General features: G+C 41.9%; 1 protein-coding gene across 1 annotated transcript in view; it reads right to left on the minus strand.

The window, feature by feature from the left end:
* Positions 1-902: 902 nt before the first annotated feature.
* Positions 903-20,154, minus strand: part of FGF9 (fibroblast growth factor 9) — a 30,632-nt gene continuing 11,380 nt past the window's right edge. The window contains exon 3 of the mRNA XM_025874696.2: positions 903-2,105. Coding sequence (XP_025730481.1) covers positions 1,860-2,105 — 246 coding nt within the window. The 3' untranslated portion in view covers positions 903-1,859. The remainder of the gene's footprint in view (positions 2,106-20,154) is intronic.

Below are 20,154 nucleotides of genomic sequence, written 5' to 3' on the forward strand. Positions count from 1 at the left end.
TGACATACTTTTATTTTTCATAAAGAATGTGCATCAGAGCAAAACAAAGTTGGAATATTAAATTTTAAAATTAGTTACATAAATCCCAACACAATTTTTTAACTGTCACTTTCAATTTCCCAACATAACTGGCTAGAAAGTGTTATATGTGGTATGTGAATTTGTTATAAATTCCTTTTTCTTAAATATTGCTTTAAGAATTTGGCTCTTTCCTCCTTAGTATATAGTAAGAAATAGTCTTCCTTGCCCAAGGGCAAGTTCCAAAATTATTGCTACTAAAGAAATATGTATTCTTATGCTTTTCAGCATAAAATGTTATAAAAGCCTTGTAAAAGATATTCTATATAGTAACCTCCCCTCTTAAAAAAAACTGAGTGCTTGTGAGGACCATTTTAAAAAAAAAATACAGTCAACAAGTGTAATACTTTCCCCCTCATTGTCATTACTGATAAAGATTTATTAGTTTCATTTTGCAAGTTTTACTTGAAGGGTGCTATTATGTATTACGATGGTTCACACCAAAAGCAATTTTCTGTAAAAGATGTTACAATGACCTCTATGGTGCTTGTATAATGTCATATTTGATAGTGCACAAATAAAAAGTCTCCAAGAATGATCCTGTTTAATCTGACTCTGTCCCTTAAAAAAATTAAAAAAAAAAATCTGTGCTAAGTTTTTTTTTTCTTTTTGAGGATTCTAAATCAGTACAATGTTTGATGTTAGTCCTGTTGTCCTGGAGATCAACTAAAATAAAAGCATAGTTATTGTTCAGCTTTGGTATATTCTGCAATAGGTTTAAACACATAGGATATATACCAACCCTTATATTTTCCAACCGTGAAGTTACAGTGATGGAATAAGTCACTTATGAGAGAGGAAATATTACAGACACAGAATAAAAGTTTGAGACCCAGTTTTTCTTTAATCCTCTGGGATAAGCTAGGAAACAAGCAGTCTGAAGAGTGAATACTCAGTGTCATGAATGATGTGCATAAGTTTACAATAATATGGGCACAAAAGAGATTGTCGCCTTTAGTACATTAGGGTCATTAGAATTTCTCATATCCATGCACCGTTATATTTACTTGCATGAATTTACCACAGGTTCGTAGCGGACTTTGCCATTTAATGCTTACAGAGCCTAAAGCTTCCAAAATGCCTATCTGGCCTGTACATATTTCATTAAAAATAAACTCTATATAATAAATAAATATATAAAATAAATAAAATGTTGCCTTTGGAATTTCTATAAATAAATTTAACTTTTTTTTTATTTTTATTTATTTATTTTTTTTTTAATTTTTACTAAGAGGTCTTTGCTTTAAATTCACCGGGATGGAACCAGTGAGCATTAACTGAAAAAGTCTCTTAAGTAAGACTGCACCCTCCATGCCTTTGAAAATGCAGCGTACCCTTGCGCAGGCCACCAGCCAAAATCCTGATGAGTCGAAGTATGGCAGCTGTGCTGATACAAGATGAAGTACAACTGATCAAAAATGTAAAAGCGCGTCTAAATCCCAGCATGCATCAGGCCGCGGTCCTCTCTGCTTCTGCTTCTCTCTTCCATCTCCCCTGCTCCTCATCCACGCACACACTCACACCCCCGCTCAGTCTCCCTCTCCTCCTCTCACAATAAATCAAGCAAGTGGGCAGCGGCGGTCCTCCAGGAGGACAAGCCTGTTTAAGTGCAGAACAAAATCAGCATGTTCCCATCCAAGCCTCCATCGTACATTATGCATGCGGCAAAGTTTGGCAACTGTGGAGCTGGTGTGATGACACAGCTAATCAATAAGAACCCACTGCGTGAAACCTTTATAGTGGTTACTTTTTTAAGGGCTCAAGTGAAGAAATTGTCTTTGTCAACTTTGGCTTAGAATATCCTTATATAGTTCAGGTACTTTGTCGGGGTCCACTGGTCTAGGTAAAAAATGTGTGAATTTCTGGTGCCGTTTAGTCCTCGTTCCTTCTCTTGGGGTCCCGTCTTTATTTAATGCAACATAGTATCGCCTTCCAGTGTCCACGTGTTTATACAGATTCGAAGAGTACGTGTTATACCAGTTTTCTTCAAACTGTTCTCTGAATACACACTCTTGGGTTAGTTTCTCCTGTTAAAACAAACAAACAAACAAATCAGCATTTTCCAAAATAGCTACTTTCTGTTTTTAAAGCAATATCCAATCGCGACACAATATAACTCTGGTGAGAAAATACTGATTTTAACCCATGTTAACCACTGTGACGTATTTTGCAAAAAGTGCCTGACTGTATAAATTTAACTACATTCTAATTGTTTTCCATACCGACTGAAGTTCAAAAGATTGCAAACGTTTTCTAGTTAGATTTTTTTCGTATGTCCATTATTTGAACAAGCCCGACAGACAAAGGACGACCAATGCTATGAGTTGTTCCCATTTTTACTGCAGCAATTAGGACGGTGACCATCCTGCGAGGTAGAGCCTTCGCTGAAGGGAAAAGTTCAGATAACTGCCTCATCTTTAATATATGCTTTATAAAGTACTTGCAATATAGACCAACATTCTCAACACCAGCACTGTGGTCAGATACCTTCTGCCCTCTGAAGTAGGATAGTTGCAAATTTGCAATGTCCAACCCTTTAAAATTCTGATCCAGAAAGTCTGGAAATACGCATTTTTAACAGGCCTTTGGGGGAATTCTGATGCAGTTAATCCATGGTCCACATTTCAAGATAGAATGCTTTCCGTGTGACTGAGTCTTCCTGAAGACAAAGAAGTAAAAACAATTGTTGTAGCCCTCCTACTTAAAAATGTATTGCACCTCTCCCTCCACCTGAGCTTTATGAAACTCTAGGTCCCATTTAACCGCATGCCCCAGGGCTCCTGCAGCCATGTGTCTCCTGGACAGAAGTCATGACCAGAAACCACATACACCTCACATCCCAGAACCAAGAGCACACCCAAGCCACAAAAGCTGTCCCCTGGAGAAACAAGGCAATGGGACTAGTAGCCTCTTTGCTCTTCTCACCACTAGGCCACAACTTCTCAAATCAATAGCTTCCTCGTCGGTACTTTTAAAACATGAACACAAAATGACCTTTAAAAATATTCCCCTTGCTCTTGCTCATCTGGCAACTTACATAAATAAGAAAACAAACCAAAAAAAAAACACATGTCCATGCACACACTTAAAACAGCAGAACAGGTAAGGGCATTTGACATTCTTCCATTTCTGACATTCAGACCCAGAGGACAACAAACTAGACATCACCAAAATACAGATATCCTTTTTTTGTTGTTGTTTAAGATTTTATTTATTTAAGAGAGAGAGCAAGAACAAGAGCACAATAAGGGGGAGCAGCAGAGGGAGAGGGAGAGGGAGAAGCAGGCTCCCCGCGGTGCGGGAAGCCTGACACGGGGCTCAAACCCAGGGTCGGCAGACGCTTAACCGACTGAGCCCCCCAGGCGCCCTCTTTACATGCACACACCTGAGACACAATTTAGCACACTGAGTTCATAGAGAGTAGGCAGGCAGGATCCATCACGTCCTTGCACTGGAGTAAGTCAGGAGAGCAAAGGGAGAAAGGGAGAGAATTTGACAAAATCAACAGTCCAATGTGAGGCCGGCTCCCCTATTTCTTTTACGAACCGGAGGCTTAACACCCACTCCAAAGCACACAGGGCCTGCCCGCACCTCCTGATGGGTGCTCTTCCAAGCCCCGAAAGGGCTTCTGACACAATGTTATCTCACTGGACAAGTTCTTCTTAAATCAAACAGGGCAAAGCAAAAAGAAAAAACAACGTGTCTGTCAAGGACAGATTCGACTGTCAAGGACAGAAACGACGGGAAAGCTTTGGAAGGCTGATGCTGGGTTCACAGGGACAAAATGAATTGCGGGAGTGAGAAGTGCTCCACGGCTCCCCCCTCGGAGGGATTACTCCACTGGGGTTCCAGGAGGAGCTCCGCCCTCAGGAGGAGGGGGTGAGCATCGGAGAGGCAGCCCTTCACCTCACTCCACATGGAAACCTAGAAGTGCATTCTTCTGAGAAAACACAACCCCTGCCCTCCCCTGCACTGGAGGATGAGGCTGCATGTGATTTCTCTTTCATCTCTATTAAGACTGACGAAATAAAAATAGTGTGTTAAAGACATTACCAGCAATTTTAGTCTTTACTTCCATCTGTATAATAAATATTCTCCTCACAGACAAGATTATTCCTGGCTAAAAATGCCTGGTTTGGGTTTGCTGTGATTAAGTAAATTTTCTAAACAAATTGTTTTTGTTTTTTTCTTCTTACCTAATAAAATGGACCAGCGTATGGAACTGTATGCTGAACCTTTAGTTCCTCAAAAAACATGAAAAACTAATTCATTTTAAGCTTGCTTTTTCTCAGCAGGAAATCATATCACCTGACAGACATTTTACTTAAAAAATAGAACACTTCTTTCTTCTTTTGGAACCATGAGTGATGTACTAGTCCTGCTTGCTTTACAGAGCTACCAGACCTCTCGTACAATGGCCTTTGTTGGATTAGAAACACAGACACATCACCTCAGCAGAAGACAGGAAGTTTTTGCATGCTGGTGAAGAGCCCAACTGTGGCGTCAAAGGCCCATGCACATCCCAGCTTTGCCCTTCACTAGCTGTGGGACATTTACGACTCTGTCCTTAACCTCCACAAGCCTCAGTAACTTCAGCTTTCAAGCAGGTTAGTATCTTCAGACAGGGCTATTACAAATACGCAAAGAACATGCCTGGCACAGAGGAAGCCCTCCATAAACAATGGTGGTTGGTGACATTATGTTAACATCATAACCTCTCACAACTGGGAGGAACTTTGGAAAACAGCTAATACAACTTCTCCTGTTAAATACATGGGACAGTGAGACCCAGATGTGAAATGACTTGGCCCTGGTCTCTGCCACAGGATCTCGTTATTATGGGACTGAAGCCACTAGAGCAAGAAGTTTCCAGGAGCCCTACTGGAGGCGCCGCACTCCGGAGACCAGTCCCTTATGGGTTTTTTTGGCTTTTCGCTAAACACTTTGATTCCTCCAGACCTCCTCCTCCAGGGAGGCTTCTGGTGCTGTTTCCAAAGGGCCAGGCACTAGAGAGGGCTGCGCAGGGGAAAGGCTAGGGCTCGCACACCATGCTCAGGAATTACACGAAGCAACTGTTACTCTTAAGACTCCTATGTGCTTCCTTCCTTCTTTACCTTAACAAAATGTAATTTTTAGAAAACACTATTCGCTTTGCGGGAGGAATGCGTAGAGATGATGAACAAAAGTCTACAGTGGTAGGGACATCACAATCTAGCAAGGGAACACATTTGTTTTCAGTATTTATGAAAAGATTCTCATTATATATGTTTTGAGGGGTTTTTTTAGTCTACCAAACAAACAAACAAAAAAACCTTTTTTTTAAAAAGTTATAAGCTAAGAAACTGAACTAGCCTTTTCACTGCTCTATTTCCCCTGGCAGGCTATTACAGCACTTTTTATATATACATAATAGAACTTTTTAGGCAACCCAGAAAATAAAGTGAATTATCCCATTTAAAACAGCATCATCTATAGCCAGAACTTTTTGTGATGGTTAAGAGTTCAATTGCCTCCTACGCGGAAGGGTTGTCTGACTTCAGTTAACAAGTTAAATGAGATCGTGCAGACATTACATTGCAAAAGCGCTGGTACATTTCAGCTCCTGTAATTATGACACAATTAGTATAATGCCACTCAGATAAACTGACATACCTTAAAAATTAAAACGATCATTAAAATTAAAGACCCTGTTACTTTTTTATGCCATGTATATTCTTTTAAATAATTTCTTCCTCTTATTGGGGATTACATTAACGTGTGATTTCTGCTTTGGAGAGACAGATAAAATAGCAAGATTTACAGAATTACTCTCTTTATGATCACACTTTAGAACTCAGTGACAAAATACTTAGTCGAGGTGACTATACTTACGTATTTGTACCCCGCAGTGATTTTTCTAAATTAAAAATAAGCAAACGAGTGCAAATTGGGACAGCAAAAACATATTAGCCTGTATTCTTCTATATATGCAGTGAAGGAAAAAAAGTCTCTGCCTTCCAATCAACTATACACTTTAGAATTATAGAACTCAGATGTTTTAAAACTCACCACATGTTTCCAATGCAGACAGTTTATAGAGTATTCCACTATAAAGTGATCAATTCTTGTTTTATTGTATTTCCATGTTTTAATTTTTTTTTCTTTAGATTATTTAACTATAGCTGTTTATGGCATACCTATCTTTGAACTGTTGGATTATATCACTAGGCTTGGGTGGAGAATGTGGATTTAATTCAAAAGTCTACTAAAGTCCATGCTTTGGAACAAAATCTGGTGAATGTTAGCAACTATGGAAACCTCTTTTCATTTTATATCATCAAATTCTAAGCAGTGGGAAAAACTGAAATTAAAACTTCAAAACTTTTACGAATCCTATTAAAACCAAAGAATGAGATAATAATGTGAAAATTACAGCACACCCTAGGGAATGCTTAGGAATGTTATAAGACATAAACTCATATAGACACCACTTAAAATATTAGACAATTGGAAAATGTGTAATCCACATGGGCATTACTATGCCCAATTCATATCTATACCCACTTAAAAACTGAAATCAGAATTTTCAAAATTTGAGGCTCAACAGTTCTCATGGAAAACATATAGGCTTATGGCGTGCTGCCATTTTAAAACATGATTTCCATATTCCTTTGTATATATAAATACATTTATAAATATGTTTATAAATATATATGGTGTAGCTTTAACCACACTATACAAAATGGTTGCATTTATTCAACTCAGTGGGTCACTTAAACTAGTTGCACAAACCAGTCCAACCCGTAAATCCAAGGTCAGTGACTACACAGAAACTAACTCGATAGTAGAGTTCCCAAACATTTTGCAAGTTAATGATTTGATGCAATCACTCATTCTCATATCTCCCGTTTATTACAGTCGTGGTATTTAAACCTCCCTCAACCACAATTACTCGTACAGATGTACTCTTCCTCATTAATAATCTAGCAGTAAAGTCTTAATGGGAGTTGTTGCAAGGATCGGGGTGATTAAATATAATGACTAAAGGACCATTAATAAGAAGCCAGGTCTTTTAACTCTTCTCTCCTGGGAGAAGTCCCCAAATGGACAGAAAGCAACAAACACAGAGGAGAATAGGCAAGAGGGCACTATTTCTTATTTTATTAGACTCCAATTCAGAGCCAACCCCCCGGCACCTTGATATGGCTCCCCGTAAGCCCCGTCTTTCAAATCCCCACCGTTCCAGAGGGGCCTGCTTTCTTTCCATGATCTCAGAATTGTGGGAACAATTGGATCAGTTGTGTCTGGTCAATGTAAACAAAATGAAGCAAGGAGGCAGGCAGTTTTTCATTTGGTCTCATCAAAGTATAGAGAAAATTAAGAATTCCGACATTCTCTCCACTCCTCCCCCTCCAAACACTAAACAAAACAAACACAAGCCACCCTTTCTCCAGGAGCAGCTTACTTGGGGTATTTGCGGATTCAAAGGCCAGGCCCAGTCTGAATCCAGACGCACACGGACCCTTTCTAGGCTGTGCGCTCACCAGCCTTGTGGCACCAACAATGCCGCCAAGGACAGAACCTGCCCCAGACAGGCTAGACAATTCAGGGGCCTTCCTTAGAAGCCACTATAGACACGGATACTTGTTTAGCAAATCTTAATAGCTCGCCAACTTGTACTCCATTTCCAGAGACGTAGTCCCACAGGGGAAAGAAAACCTTGCTCCAGGTACACGAGGATTCAAATTTGAGAAGTCCAGTGTTCACTTTAAGAAATATTGTTGCTTGTGCCCGTATGCAGACAATGCACGATTTAATGCTTCCACTGAGAACCTTACAGGAAAAAATCATGAAACTTCTTTTAGGATCTTAGAACACCAGAGTAAAAAGAAATTACATGTAACATTTCTTACCCTAGATGATGATCTGGCAAGAGTAGCAAGTCATCCAGCGACCACTGAAAATACATATCAAAGACCTGCAAACGCTGAAGAAACCTCACAGTGCATAGCGCAAGAGGGAAGAGCCCAGAGCAGAGGGAACACCTTGGAAGAATCTGACTGACACACCATGGTGGAAACCCATCCCGCTGACAGGAGGAGGGGAAATTAAGGAAATACGGGATCCAAAAAGACAAAGACAATTGAGTCCAACTACTTTGTTTCCATAATAACCATTAAATATACCGTAGGGAGTGGAAGCGGAAAAGAAAAATGTGCCAAAGGTTTTCTATGATAGACAAACCGGGTTAAATTAAGAACTTGGTTTGTAGAAATAAAATTAAGAGAAACCGAAAAATGAACCAATACAATGACAGTGGAAGCCCAAAGACTATTTTTGAAGAACTAAAAGATTCATGGAATTTCCTTACATAAAGGAATGCCAAACTTACACACACACACACACACACACACACACACACACACACACACACGAGTCTGGGAGCAGTGGGCGGGTTGATTAATAATCCTGGGCCTCAATTTCCTTATCTGTAAAATGAGGGAACTGGACTAAGACATTTCTAAGGTCTCTTTGGGTCTAAGATTCTAGGGATTCAGTCTTGGAACATCAAAATGGAGAAAGCAGAGCTATCCACAAGAACTCTGGAAGGACACACTGAACAGGAAATGGAAAAAGAAACTGCAGTGGAGGAAAATAAGGAAAGAAACCAAATAAAATGTGCTGCATCAATTGCCCACTGCAGAGAAGGTGGGGGCAGCTGATCAGAAATGCAGACTGAATTAATGCTTCCAGAAGCAGCCACGGGAATGAGGTTGCTGTTTCGAGGAAGAAAGGAGGATAAGGAAGAAGACATCACTTGGGCACAAGGAGCCCCTTCTTTCTTCTCCCTGGGAGACCATCAGGATGATCCCGTCCTGGAAGGTGTCTTGACCACTATGTCCTTGCACTTTAGGGCCCACCACCATCCTCTTCACCATGTTGGCCACCAGAAACATGCCGGACCCACAAACCCTACATCATAAGCTCTCCCTCAGAGAACTTACTTGGGAGAAAAAACAAGTCTTGCAAGAAAATGAAAAGTCAGCAATGTCGTAGAGCACTCAAACCGAACGGGAAAGCTGGATGCGGGCATAAGGCAGACAAAATGCAACATCAAAGATAAATAATACCAGAACTCTTGAACTTCTCAAATACCCCCAGCCAATGCTCATGGGCCCCTACACCCCCATCCCCACCCCCAACACCCACAGAGAAACCCTACATAAAATCGCAAAGCAGATGAAGCCTGTCTCTGGCATCCCCTCTACTTCCTGGGTCCCCAGCTCCTAGCTCCCGCTGTACTCATGCCAGCCCAGATTTCTCTGGAACCAAACTTCTCCTCCCGCCCCTGAACTTGTGATATATAAATGGCCCTGCTCTCTTAGAAAGTGACCGGTGTGGCTGTCCCTTCCCCTTTGTAACATGAAGGTGGCTGTGTCTAAGTCTCTCAGGGCCCCTCTCTCTGCTAGAGTGGAACAACCCACTTCCAACAGTAATCAGGGCTAATACCATCAACTAATAATTCCATCGCTCCAAAACCAAATTCATATGCTGACATAGATCCTTTTTTATAAAACAGTGCTTTAATCCTGAAAAACCAATTCTGATGGTAGACATTTCAGGTGCTGTGACAGCCTGGTGAATCCACTAATGTGTGAACATTAGAAAAAAAAAGAATTACAATAGTACTGAAGTAAATTAAATCCCAAAGAAACTTTTTTAACTATGTGGATAAAATAATAACGAGCTACATATAAAAATAAAGTATCTAAAATTAACCTTGATAAGCAAGGCTTTATGGTTAACATTTTAAAGTATGATTCAAGGGATGCAGGAACGAAGGAAATTTATATTTATTTTCATAGACTGCGTCATACATCTTCATTCCAGAATTCAAACTTGCGAGAAACACACTTTCTGTGCATCTCGTGTCCAGTAAGGAGTATGAGAGGCTGTACCAGGGCAGCGTTCCACCACGGCCACACTCATCCATGAAGAATGCTACGGGAACAAGCCTGCACTAACGAGCCACTGCGAGCCAAGCAGTGTGCTGGCTGTTTTATGGGCTTCGTCTTCTCTAATCCTCACGGCAATGCTGTGATGCGGCTGTCATTAGCCCTGCCTCACAGTTATAGCTCAGCAAGTTTGAGCAGACTGCCCAAGGTCGCACAGCAAGTGAGCAACAGAGCTGGGATGCTAAGCTTTGTGTTTCCACTACTCCCTGCTTTACCTCCAGCTTCAAACCGTTCCAAATGCAAGTAAACAGGCTTCGATATTCCATCAAAACACTGCAAACTGAAAATGAACTTGAAAGATGGAGAAAGAAAAAGAATACAGGCCAAGTCAACACAGCCAAGAGAAAACTATCTGAAACACAGCAATTCATGTGGAAAATGGATGGAGGGATGAAATCTGGAGCAGAGGGTGGACAGCAATTACGTGAGAACATACAAAGCAACATGGCAGCTAAATGGGCAAAAATCATTCCATGCAAAGCAATCACATCGTGCACCACAGGGAAAGGGATGTCTTTGGTGTGACCTTGGCAAGTCTGTTCTGGAATACCGCATTGAGCTTTGAGCACTTCATTACAAAGGAAAAGCAAATCATGATGGAGATTTCAGTGAATTACAATACACGCGACAAAAAGAATAAGAAAAGAAGGGATCGACTTATGTCAGGATTTTAAGGATTTATAAAGAGGACAAAGGAAGACAGCTCTGTATATGTCTCTCCCACGTAACACCATAACCTTTTAATCCTGAGGGGGAGCCCTTGGCAGCAGGGGTGTCAGGAATGCAGACGATTTCCTCAGCCCCCCGTGAGGATGCCGCTAAGGTCTACCAGGTCCACATACTGAGAAACGATGTCTGTGCATGAGCACAAGTCAGTCCCTGGCAAGGGGGAGGCCGGAGGGATGAGGTGGCCCTGCCACCACTGTAGCTGCCCTCAGGGTAGCACCCCACCCCCGGCTCCAGGGGGTGGGGGGGCAGCTTTCTTTGTGGGGTTCCAGGGCACCTCCCACACCATGGCTGATGATAGTGACAGGAAAGAGGCTCTGGATGTCAGCAGTGGAGGCTCCAGCAGCAGCGGGGAGAAACAGAAGCGGAGACAGGACATGGCCCGGCGTGGGGGGAGGGGCAGGTGGAAGTAAAGATAACAGAATTAGGGTGCAAGCACAACCACCATGTTTCTGAGCCCAGTGGCAAATCCGCCTTCTCACAAGCCTTCCTCTCCTCAGGACACCCGCCTATTCTTCTCCGTCTCCTCTGGGAACAATCCTGAAGTTCTCTCCCACCCTGGAATTAAGCTCTCTAAGTTCTCCGAGCCCTTTTTGTACATAATGCTATCATAACAAGTATCATACCAAATTATAATTCTTGGTTTGTGTATCTGCCAGCCCCCACAAAGTTGCAAGTTCTTGGACCAGTTCTAAGCTCACCCAGAAGAGGAAGTACCATTTGCATTTGTGTGTTCAGTTGATCTCATTATCCACAGTAGTTCTGTTCTCTAAAGCCTCTGTGAGCACTGAAGTCATGAATACTGACCCGCTGTTCCCAAGAGAAACATGGCATTAGGTGCCCTAACACTTTGGTCAATCAATACATAACCTTGTTTTTTGTGGGTTTCTATTTAAGTTAATGTTGTAGATTCTTTAACAACAAACTCACCGACAACACAGCAGCAACAGCACTGTGGCACACACTCACCCAAGTCTCTCTTACTTAGCTGGTGTGCTCGGTAAGACACATCACAGCCATCTCGCATTTAGAAACACCAGACAGCACTTCAGTACTATGCTTCGGGGGCATTCTAAACACTGAAATCACCAACAAAAAGCACAAAAAAGGAAAAATGTGGCACTAAATAGATCCCCAAAAGGACGCTTTTTTATAGTGTGAGCTGAAGCAAGAAGGCAGAGCATCGCCTGGCAGGACCTCTGCTGGAAACGTGCCCATCAGGCCATTCCCTTCTGCTTCGCCTTGGATGTCTGCAGACGATATGGAAGTGCCACCAGTAATGACTTCGGGATCACAGGCAAATTTAGTAAGAGAAGCAGAAGGCTCTGCAATTCAGAACCAGTCTGTGAAACAGGCTCTGGTGAGGAGGAGTTCAGGTTGTGTGTGACCAACAATCCATTCTGAACCGAGAGGTGATGCCGGGGAGGTTAGGATGGAGGACGGGGTGAGGGCAAGTAGCAAGCAAGGGAGGAGTAGAAGAAGCTCAGTCAGCTTGTGCCTCTGTAGCCCCCAGTGTTGTTTTCTCTTGGTGGTCCTCACGCTCCCCAATTTACACATTAACCAGATTTCATGCGTGCAGGGAGGCTCAGAACAAGAAAGCCATTAGTCAGCATTGCCAGTCAACTATGTAAGTGAAATATCCATTGCACAGATATGCTGCTCTTTTCAAATGTGTATATGAACTGTTCTGTAACACATTCATTTTACAATGTTAACGAATTCACAGTAGGTTTTGTCGCAATGTATTTTTTTTTTTTCAATCAAAAGACACAAGCACAGACGCCCCTGGGTGGCCCAGTTGGTGAAGCCCTCTGGCTCCTGATTTCAGCTCAGGTCTTGATCTCAGCATTGTGAGATCGAACCCTTCCTCAGGCTCCGTGCTCAGTGGGGTCTGCTTGAGATTCTCTCTCTCCCTCTCCCTCTGCCCCTACCACCCACCATCTCACGTGCCCCCCAAATAAATAAATCTTTTTAAAAAGTGGGGGGATGTCTGGGTGGCTCAGTTGGCTAAGTGTCTGCCTTCGGCTCAGGTCATGATCACAGGGTCCTGGGATCGAGCCCCGTATCGGGCTCCCGGCTCAGCGGGGAGCCTGCTTCTCCCTCTCCTTCTGCGTGCCGCTCCCCCTGCTTGTGCTCTCTCTTTCTCTGACAAATAAATAAATAAAGTCTTTTAAAAAAAAAGGCAGAAGCACAATTACTATCCTGTGGATCTCCCTAACATTTTTTATCAAAAAGAGAGCCTTATACACAAAATGGTCAGGAACCACTCTGGTCTGCACATCAACCCTTCTAATCTTCATAAATTAGTAGGTGTTTAGGAGCCAGGATCCACAAGGTCTTCTTAGAAAGAAACAAACAAACAAACAAGTGATTTGGGATCCCACTGACAATATATTCATACTTGCAACATGTAATAAGTGCCAACTGCATGCAAGACACTGTTTTAAGTACTGGCAGTTCCATAGGAAACAAAAGTAAGCAAGTCCCTGCCTCCATGGAGCTACTCTTTATGAAATGGAATTCTAGTAGGGACACAGAAGAACTAGGTGCCAGGGGAGACTCTGCCCCAAGAAACGGCCACACCCTCAAGCCTTCCTCATCAGACTTCTTGGGCAGACACTAAGGCCACAGAGCTTCTGCAAAGGCAGCAGTGTGGAGCAGGGAATATGACTAAAACCAAGGGCAGGAAACAGAAGGGATCTTGTGTGAAGCCTGCACCTGTCACGAGGAAGATTCTACTCCAAGACTCCTGAGCCTGAACAAAGACCACTGCTGAGCATGTTGCCTGGTACCCAGGACCATCCTCCTCCAGACGAGATGAGAGCAATCTCCTGAGCTATTAATGATTAAAACCAAGTCCTTTCCAAGGCCTTTGTCTCCAGACCTGTGTTCTGTGACTTTGGTCATTACTAATGTGGGATGTTTTAAACATGTCTCAGTAAATCAGTAAAGCTAATCCACTAAACAACATATACTTAACTAAAATTAAATAAACAAATAGATACATTTGTTAAAAGATGATTTTCCATGAATTAATGGCCATTGGTACAGATGCTAAGGAAACAAACCAACCACAAAATAAAAACTAGGCTACTAGAAAGAAAAAAAAAACTGTTCCAAAATCATATCTATAAAGGAAATACTAAATCCTTCTCTAACAAATACATGGTTAATTCTGGTAAAATTATTTTGTATTCACAAAAATGGATGGCAACTCTTATGCATATGTTTTGAACAAAGTTTATTCATTCACCTACATTCAAATCGTAATTTGTCACTATCTATGTGACCCTGAGTAAGCCACTAAGCCACTAAACCCTCACTCTCCCCATCTCTAAAACAAGGACAGTGTATGAACTAAATCAAATAATATAGAAGATGCTCTTCTGAGGAGCTGCCCTCTTTATCATCAAAGAATTATTACTCGATCCTTTGAAAACTGGCAACGTACATATGCAGTATAAGGTAATGCTCTATTTCCCAAAACATCTGTTTAAAACCACCTATTTCCATAGCATACTGCTGTCAAGTAGATTACTAAACAAATGACCCTTTTCATTTCCTTTATATGAATTACATTCTTTGGAGACTATCTACAGGACATGCCTAAACATCTATCATCAAAGTAATCTGAACTGACAAACCACAGTGACAAATTGCTAAGTCTAGTGGTGCCTTGCCTTTGGTACGATATCCTGTTCCACAAACACACTAGTTTATTCTGCTCGTTCAAAAGTTGCTCACAATTGTTAATGCAGGATGCCCGATGGAGACAAGAAGGTCTCTGATACACTGCCAGGCTCAAGCTGCCTCTCCAGCATACCCCTAAGCCTCCTTGCTGGACTTCACACCTACTGTGATGGGATATTTTCAAAACTGGCATCTACAGACCCCCGGAAGACAAAGAACCTAATTTAGAGAGCACTGCAGCCCTCCAAATTAGGTCCTTTGTCTTCACTTGGTCTTTTCATTTCATGAAAAAGGGATTGTTTTAAGGCTATTCTGGCCCCCCCCAGATGACCACTTGTAACTGTATACTGCCACCCAAGAACGTATTTGTGCTAAGTAGTGCTAATTAGTGCTACTTTCACCACCAGGGCTAATAAGAAAAGAGAAAGACATACCTAGCACATCATCTGGTCTCCCAGGAATTAGAATAGGAAGACTTGAGGGTTAGGGGCACAACTGTCTTCCTCAGGTGCTCAAAGGAACAGGTGTGCTCAGCTCAAAAAAAAGCTTTAGGGCCACACGGACAGTGAAGCAGCATCTTAGCCTCAGTCATATACCATCTTCCATCACACTAACTCAATCATGCCAATCTGGATTTTATTGGTCTTAGAGGTTAGTGCAAATTTTAACATTAATATGTTTCGAATTGGAGTTGCTAAAGAAGTATGAGAAGTTCGTGTTGGAATGAATCATGGAACACTACATCAAAAACTAATAATGTACTGTATGGTGACTAACATAACATAATAAAATAAAATAAAATAAAATAAAATAAAATAAAATAAAATAAAAATTTGTGTTGGTTCATATTCAAATGACATAGTCATGATCATTTAAATCAGTATGTGTTTCTAAGGATCTCAGAGATTTTATGTTTTCCTCTTAAAGAGATTTATAGGGGCACCTGGGTGGCTCAGTTGGTTAAATGTCTACCTTCTGCTCAGGTCGTGATCTCATGGTCCTGGGATCGAGCCCCACATCGGGCTCCTTGCTCAGCGGGGAGTCTGCTTCTCCCTCTCCCACTGCCATTCCCCTTGTTTGTGCTCTCACTTGCTCCCTCTCTCTTTCATAAATAAATAAAATCTTTTTAAGAAAATAGAGAGATTGATATATTCCTTCATTCTGCGACAGGTAGATCTATAGGCCCCCCTCTACCCCATACCATGGAGACACCTTGCAAGGGAAATTCTTTGACTCATATACCCCTAACCCAGTAGAGACAACTGCCCTGACCAATGTATTTTTTTTTAAGTTCATGTGCATAGGAAACACAGTCAAAAATCCATCACACCCAGTTATTACATGGATTCATATAAACCAGGGCCCAATTGTGTCTCTAGAAACATAACAACCAAATCTACTAGGAAATACATGTTTTATAAGCATCTCCATCAGGATGATGGTCAGGTTCCAAAGCACTGGTCTGAGGGCTGCAAGAACTAGGCATGAGTCACTCTGTCATCTACAAAGTCTGGATCTTTAAATAAGGAAGAAGAGGACCCTGTAAGAGGACAACCACATACTAGGTAGTGCTATCAACCACAGTGCCCAAATTCAGTGAGGCTCTGCATCTATGTGGGTCGTGACAGGCTGAAGAGCCAGTTCAGCAAACACTGACCATATGCCAACTGCACTGAACGTGTACTGCTGGGCCTTTAAAAAACAGAAAGATTATAAAGACAGAGAATCCGACTCCTAGAAATTTAATCTAGTGGAAAAGACCAACAGGAATTAAAATTCTGGACAGAAAAAAGTAAGTGCTATAAAAGGGATACAAACCCAAAATCTGCACATCATCCTTTTGTATCACTTTTACAGATTCTATGCTCTACTTTCCTGTATCATTACAATTTTAATGATTGTGCTACCTTTTTTAATGAAAAGGTAAAATATCTTTCATTAAATGCAAGCTTCTTAAAGGAGATTAATTTTTTTCATGGCATTCTTTTTAAAAGAGATATTTATTACAGTCAATTACTCTTGATGCTTTAAAGTATCTTGATAACAGGGGCGCCTGGGTGGCTCAAATGGTTAAGCGTCTGCCTTCAGCTTAGGCCATGATCCCAGGGTCCTGGGATAGAGCCCTGCATCAGGTTCCCTGCTCAGTGGGGAGCCTGCTTCTCCCTCTGCCCTTCCCCCTGCTTGTGTGCTCTCTCTCTCCGACAAATAAATAAAAATGTTTTAAAAAAAATAAAGTATCTTGATAACATTCAGATAAATTAGATTAAGACTCTAAAAGTAACTATCCAAGCCTTACTTCTAGTCTCCTTGATACAAACAAAAGTGACAAATGTAAACTAATACTCTAATAAACTATAATCTTCTGTGTGTGTGTGTGTGTGTGTGTGTGTGCCCGCACATGCACGATCTAACACCCTCTCTCTGACTCAGGCAGGATACTCTAATCTTTACATTTGAAAGCTCATGTGCCCTAACTTGTCTGCCCTGCCTTTTCTGAGACTCCTATTCCTCCCTCAAGATCCAGTGTAGATGTTACCACCCAATTTCCTCAAGCAGTTACTTAAACACTCTTTTGGACCCCCAAGATGTTTGCGTGTTTCTCTAATACAAGCACACAGCACTCTGCACTGAATTATTTATAAATACATGCCTGCTACCAGATTTTGGGATCTTTGTTGCACAGTAATGCACTCAGCACAGTGCTGGGCACATAGTGGGTATAAATGTTTACGAATGAAGGAGCAAACGAAGGAATTGATGCCTGGGTGAATTAACACATGAATTCAAGAATTGAACCCCACCCCAGAGCCAGAATCTTTCAGGTTGTCCTGAAATCATATCATGACACACAATAGCGATTGTATTTTTCCTATTGCCACATTCTAATAGGGTACCAGAATTCCGTGCATTTTTCTGAAGAACTATGACCCCTTTCACCTCTGGCTTTTTAGATACATTCCGAACATAAACTTGGAAACCAAAGAATTACACAGATGAAAAGAGAAAATTTATCCTAAAATACATTTTAAATTAATATTTGCTATATTTTGCTTTACTTTTTGAGGGGAAATCTGCTATTTCCCCAGATCTCCTATTTACCTTCTTTCATAATAAGGTAAGTGTTCTCAAGGTTTCCCCAATGTTTAGAAACTTCCCCACTTTAGTGTACTGAGCTTTACCCAACTTCATATAGGTAAAAATTCTTTAAGCTGCAATTTTTAGTGTACAATTGACCCTTGAGCAACACAGGGGTAGGGGCACTCACCTCCTGCCCAGTCAAAAATCTGCTTATAACTTTTGACTGCCCCCAAACTGAACTACTGATAGCCTACTATTGCCTGGAAGTCTTACCAAAAACATAAACAATTAACACATATTTTGTACATTATATGGGTTACATACTATAGCCTTAACAATAAAGTTAGCTAGAGAAAAGACAGTGTTAAGAAAATCACAAGGAAGAGAAAATACATTTATAGTATTGTACTGTATTTACTGAAAAGAGAAAACGCCTGCCTGGAAGTGTACCCACACAGTCCAAATACATGTTGATCAAGGGTCAACTGTATTTAATAATAGAATTATCACCTGTTTCTTTTCTTTCCTTCTCCCAGTCTCATCACAATGAAAATGTAATGTTTTTGTCACTCCTCATGTCCACTGCCACATCAGATATGATAACCACAAACCCAAAGGAAAATGTGATTCCTAGCCACAGAGGAGCACAGATCTCATCTCCATTCCCCTCTCCCGCCTTAGGTACAACCAAAAGGAAGACCATCTGGCTATCCAGAAAGCTTTCTTCCCAGCTCTGTACATTAGAGGCAAAAAGATCTCAATGTGTAAGCATTTTGTGTACATAGAGAACATCATGCATGAGGCAGACAAGACTCAGGAGTAGCCTAAAAAATCCAAAGCATAAATTCTTGAGATCCAGACTAGGAAAAGACACTCCAGACATCGAAGTCAAGCTATTCATCTCATAGAGGAGGAGAACAAGGGCCCAGCACCTCACTAGTGGCAAACACAGAACGAGAGCACAAGTCTCCTGACTCCTTGCCATGCTTTTGCCACTACACTACCTCTTTCCAGCCCCAGCCCCAGCCCCCTCGGGCGGGACACACCAGGGATGGCATACCACTGTCCAACTCAGCATGGGAATGAAGAGGCGGATTCTCCCTACCAGCGGAGTTCTCAGTACCCCCTGACAACACAAGCAGACCCGGTGAGGTCCACACCCATGTGTTTCATGAAACATCAAAATAAATAACAATGCTTAGTTCATTTCAATCCAACAAGTGTTTATTGAGCCCCTACCACGGGCAGATGCAGCAAAGTGGTTGGTGAAAAGTCCTGAATGCTAGGCTAAAGCACGCGGGCGTTCGCCTTCAAAGGCAAGATTTGAAGGGATCCACACTGAGAAGTGACACTCATATGTGAGATTTGAAAGGTGATTCTCCCGTGAGTGTGGAGAATGGACTGGAGAGGGGAGAAGCCGGATGCAGAGAAGCTGCGGGAGATACTCTTCCACAAAAGAAATCACAATTTGGAAAAGCACTCCTTATTATACATTCCCCCGGGCAGTTTCCAAGCCTGAAGATACTCTTTATGTGAGAAACTGTGCATTTTCAAGCACAGGAGGAAATGGAGGCCTTTTCTCGGACTCGCCCCTTTGCCTAGCTGGGGTTCCATGGTGGCGCTGTCAGCAAGCTGTGTGGCTTTGCAGCCACATAGCAGTGGAGGTGGGAGGCATCCTCCCAGCCACACTCTGTGTGCTCAAAAAGCCCTACACGAGGCAGTCGGGCTTCCCAGAAAACATGCCAAGATGGGGTTCTCCAACTTTCTGCCACCTGGCCACAATTTCAGGCAGGACTGTCACTGATATTCATTGGGTCTACATTCAGGGTATCTTCTAGAGCCTGCACTCTGTTCTCAGCCTGTGCTGCAGACGGGGGCACACAAAGGCAGGGGAGCAGCCAGAGGAGAGGAGAGATGAGCAAGAAGCCACGGCAAGAGTCCAGACAGGGAGATGAGGCTCGGCTGGACAGCAAACATAGAGGCCACCACTCTCCTTGTCAACCAGGAAACTGCGGGAGGCTGTCATGCTGGTGATTTCATCTGAAAGACTGGTCATCTCTCTCTGGGGGAGGGTACTCTGCAGAGGGGTGTGCAAGGTGGTCCATGGAACGGTGAACAAAAATGGCCTCTATTCGTGTTAACTCATTTGTCACAAACTTTTAAAATGTTTACCTTAATACAAGTTTTATAAAATAAAATAATCTCTATGAACTATATTTTATGTATTGAATCTTTAAGTAATTTAATATATACTGTTGAGATTCATACTCAAAAAAAATTGTTTTGGTGGTGGTATGTGATCAAAGAAGTCTGGAAACCATGATGATAAACCATGGAACCTTCCACCCACTAAAAGCTGGATTGTGCCCTACACACAAGAAGCAGTTTATCAAGTTCAACTGTGACCAACTTAATTTCATCCATAAATTAAATCTCCATATACCTAAGAGTGAAAACAACTGAGGGGGTGACAAAAGGAGAACATCATTTTATGTTTTAAAACTGTGAAAGCGGGGGCACCTAGGTGGCTCAGTCGGCTAAGCATCTGACTCTGGATTTTGGCTCAGGTCATGATCTCAGGGTCGTG

Source organism: Callorhinus ursinus, unplaced genomic scaffold, assembly GCF_003265705.2.
Source record: "Callorhinus ursinus isolate GAN/ISIS: 27379988/994484 unplaced genomic scaffold, GSC_fseal_2.0 scaffold7, whole genome shotgun sequence".
Taxonomy (NCBI): domain Eukaryota; kingdom Metazoa; phylum Chordata; class Mammalia; order Carnivora; family Otariidae; genus Callorhinus; species Callorhinus ursinus.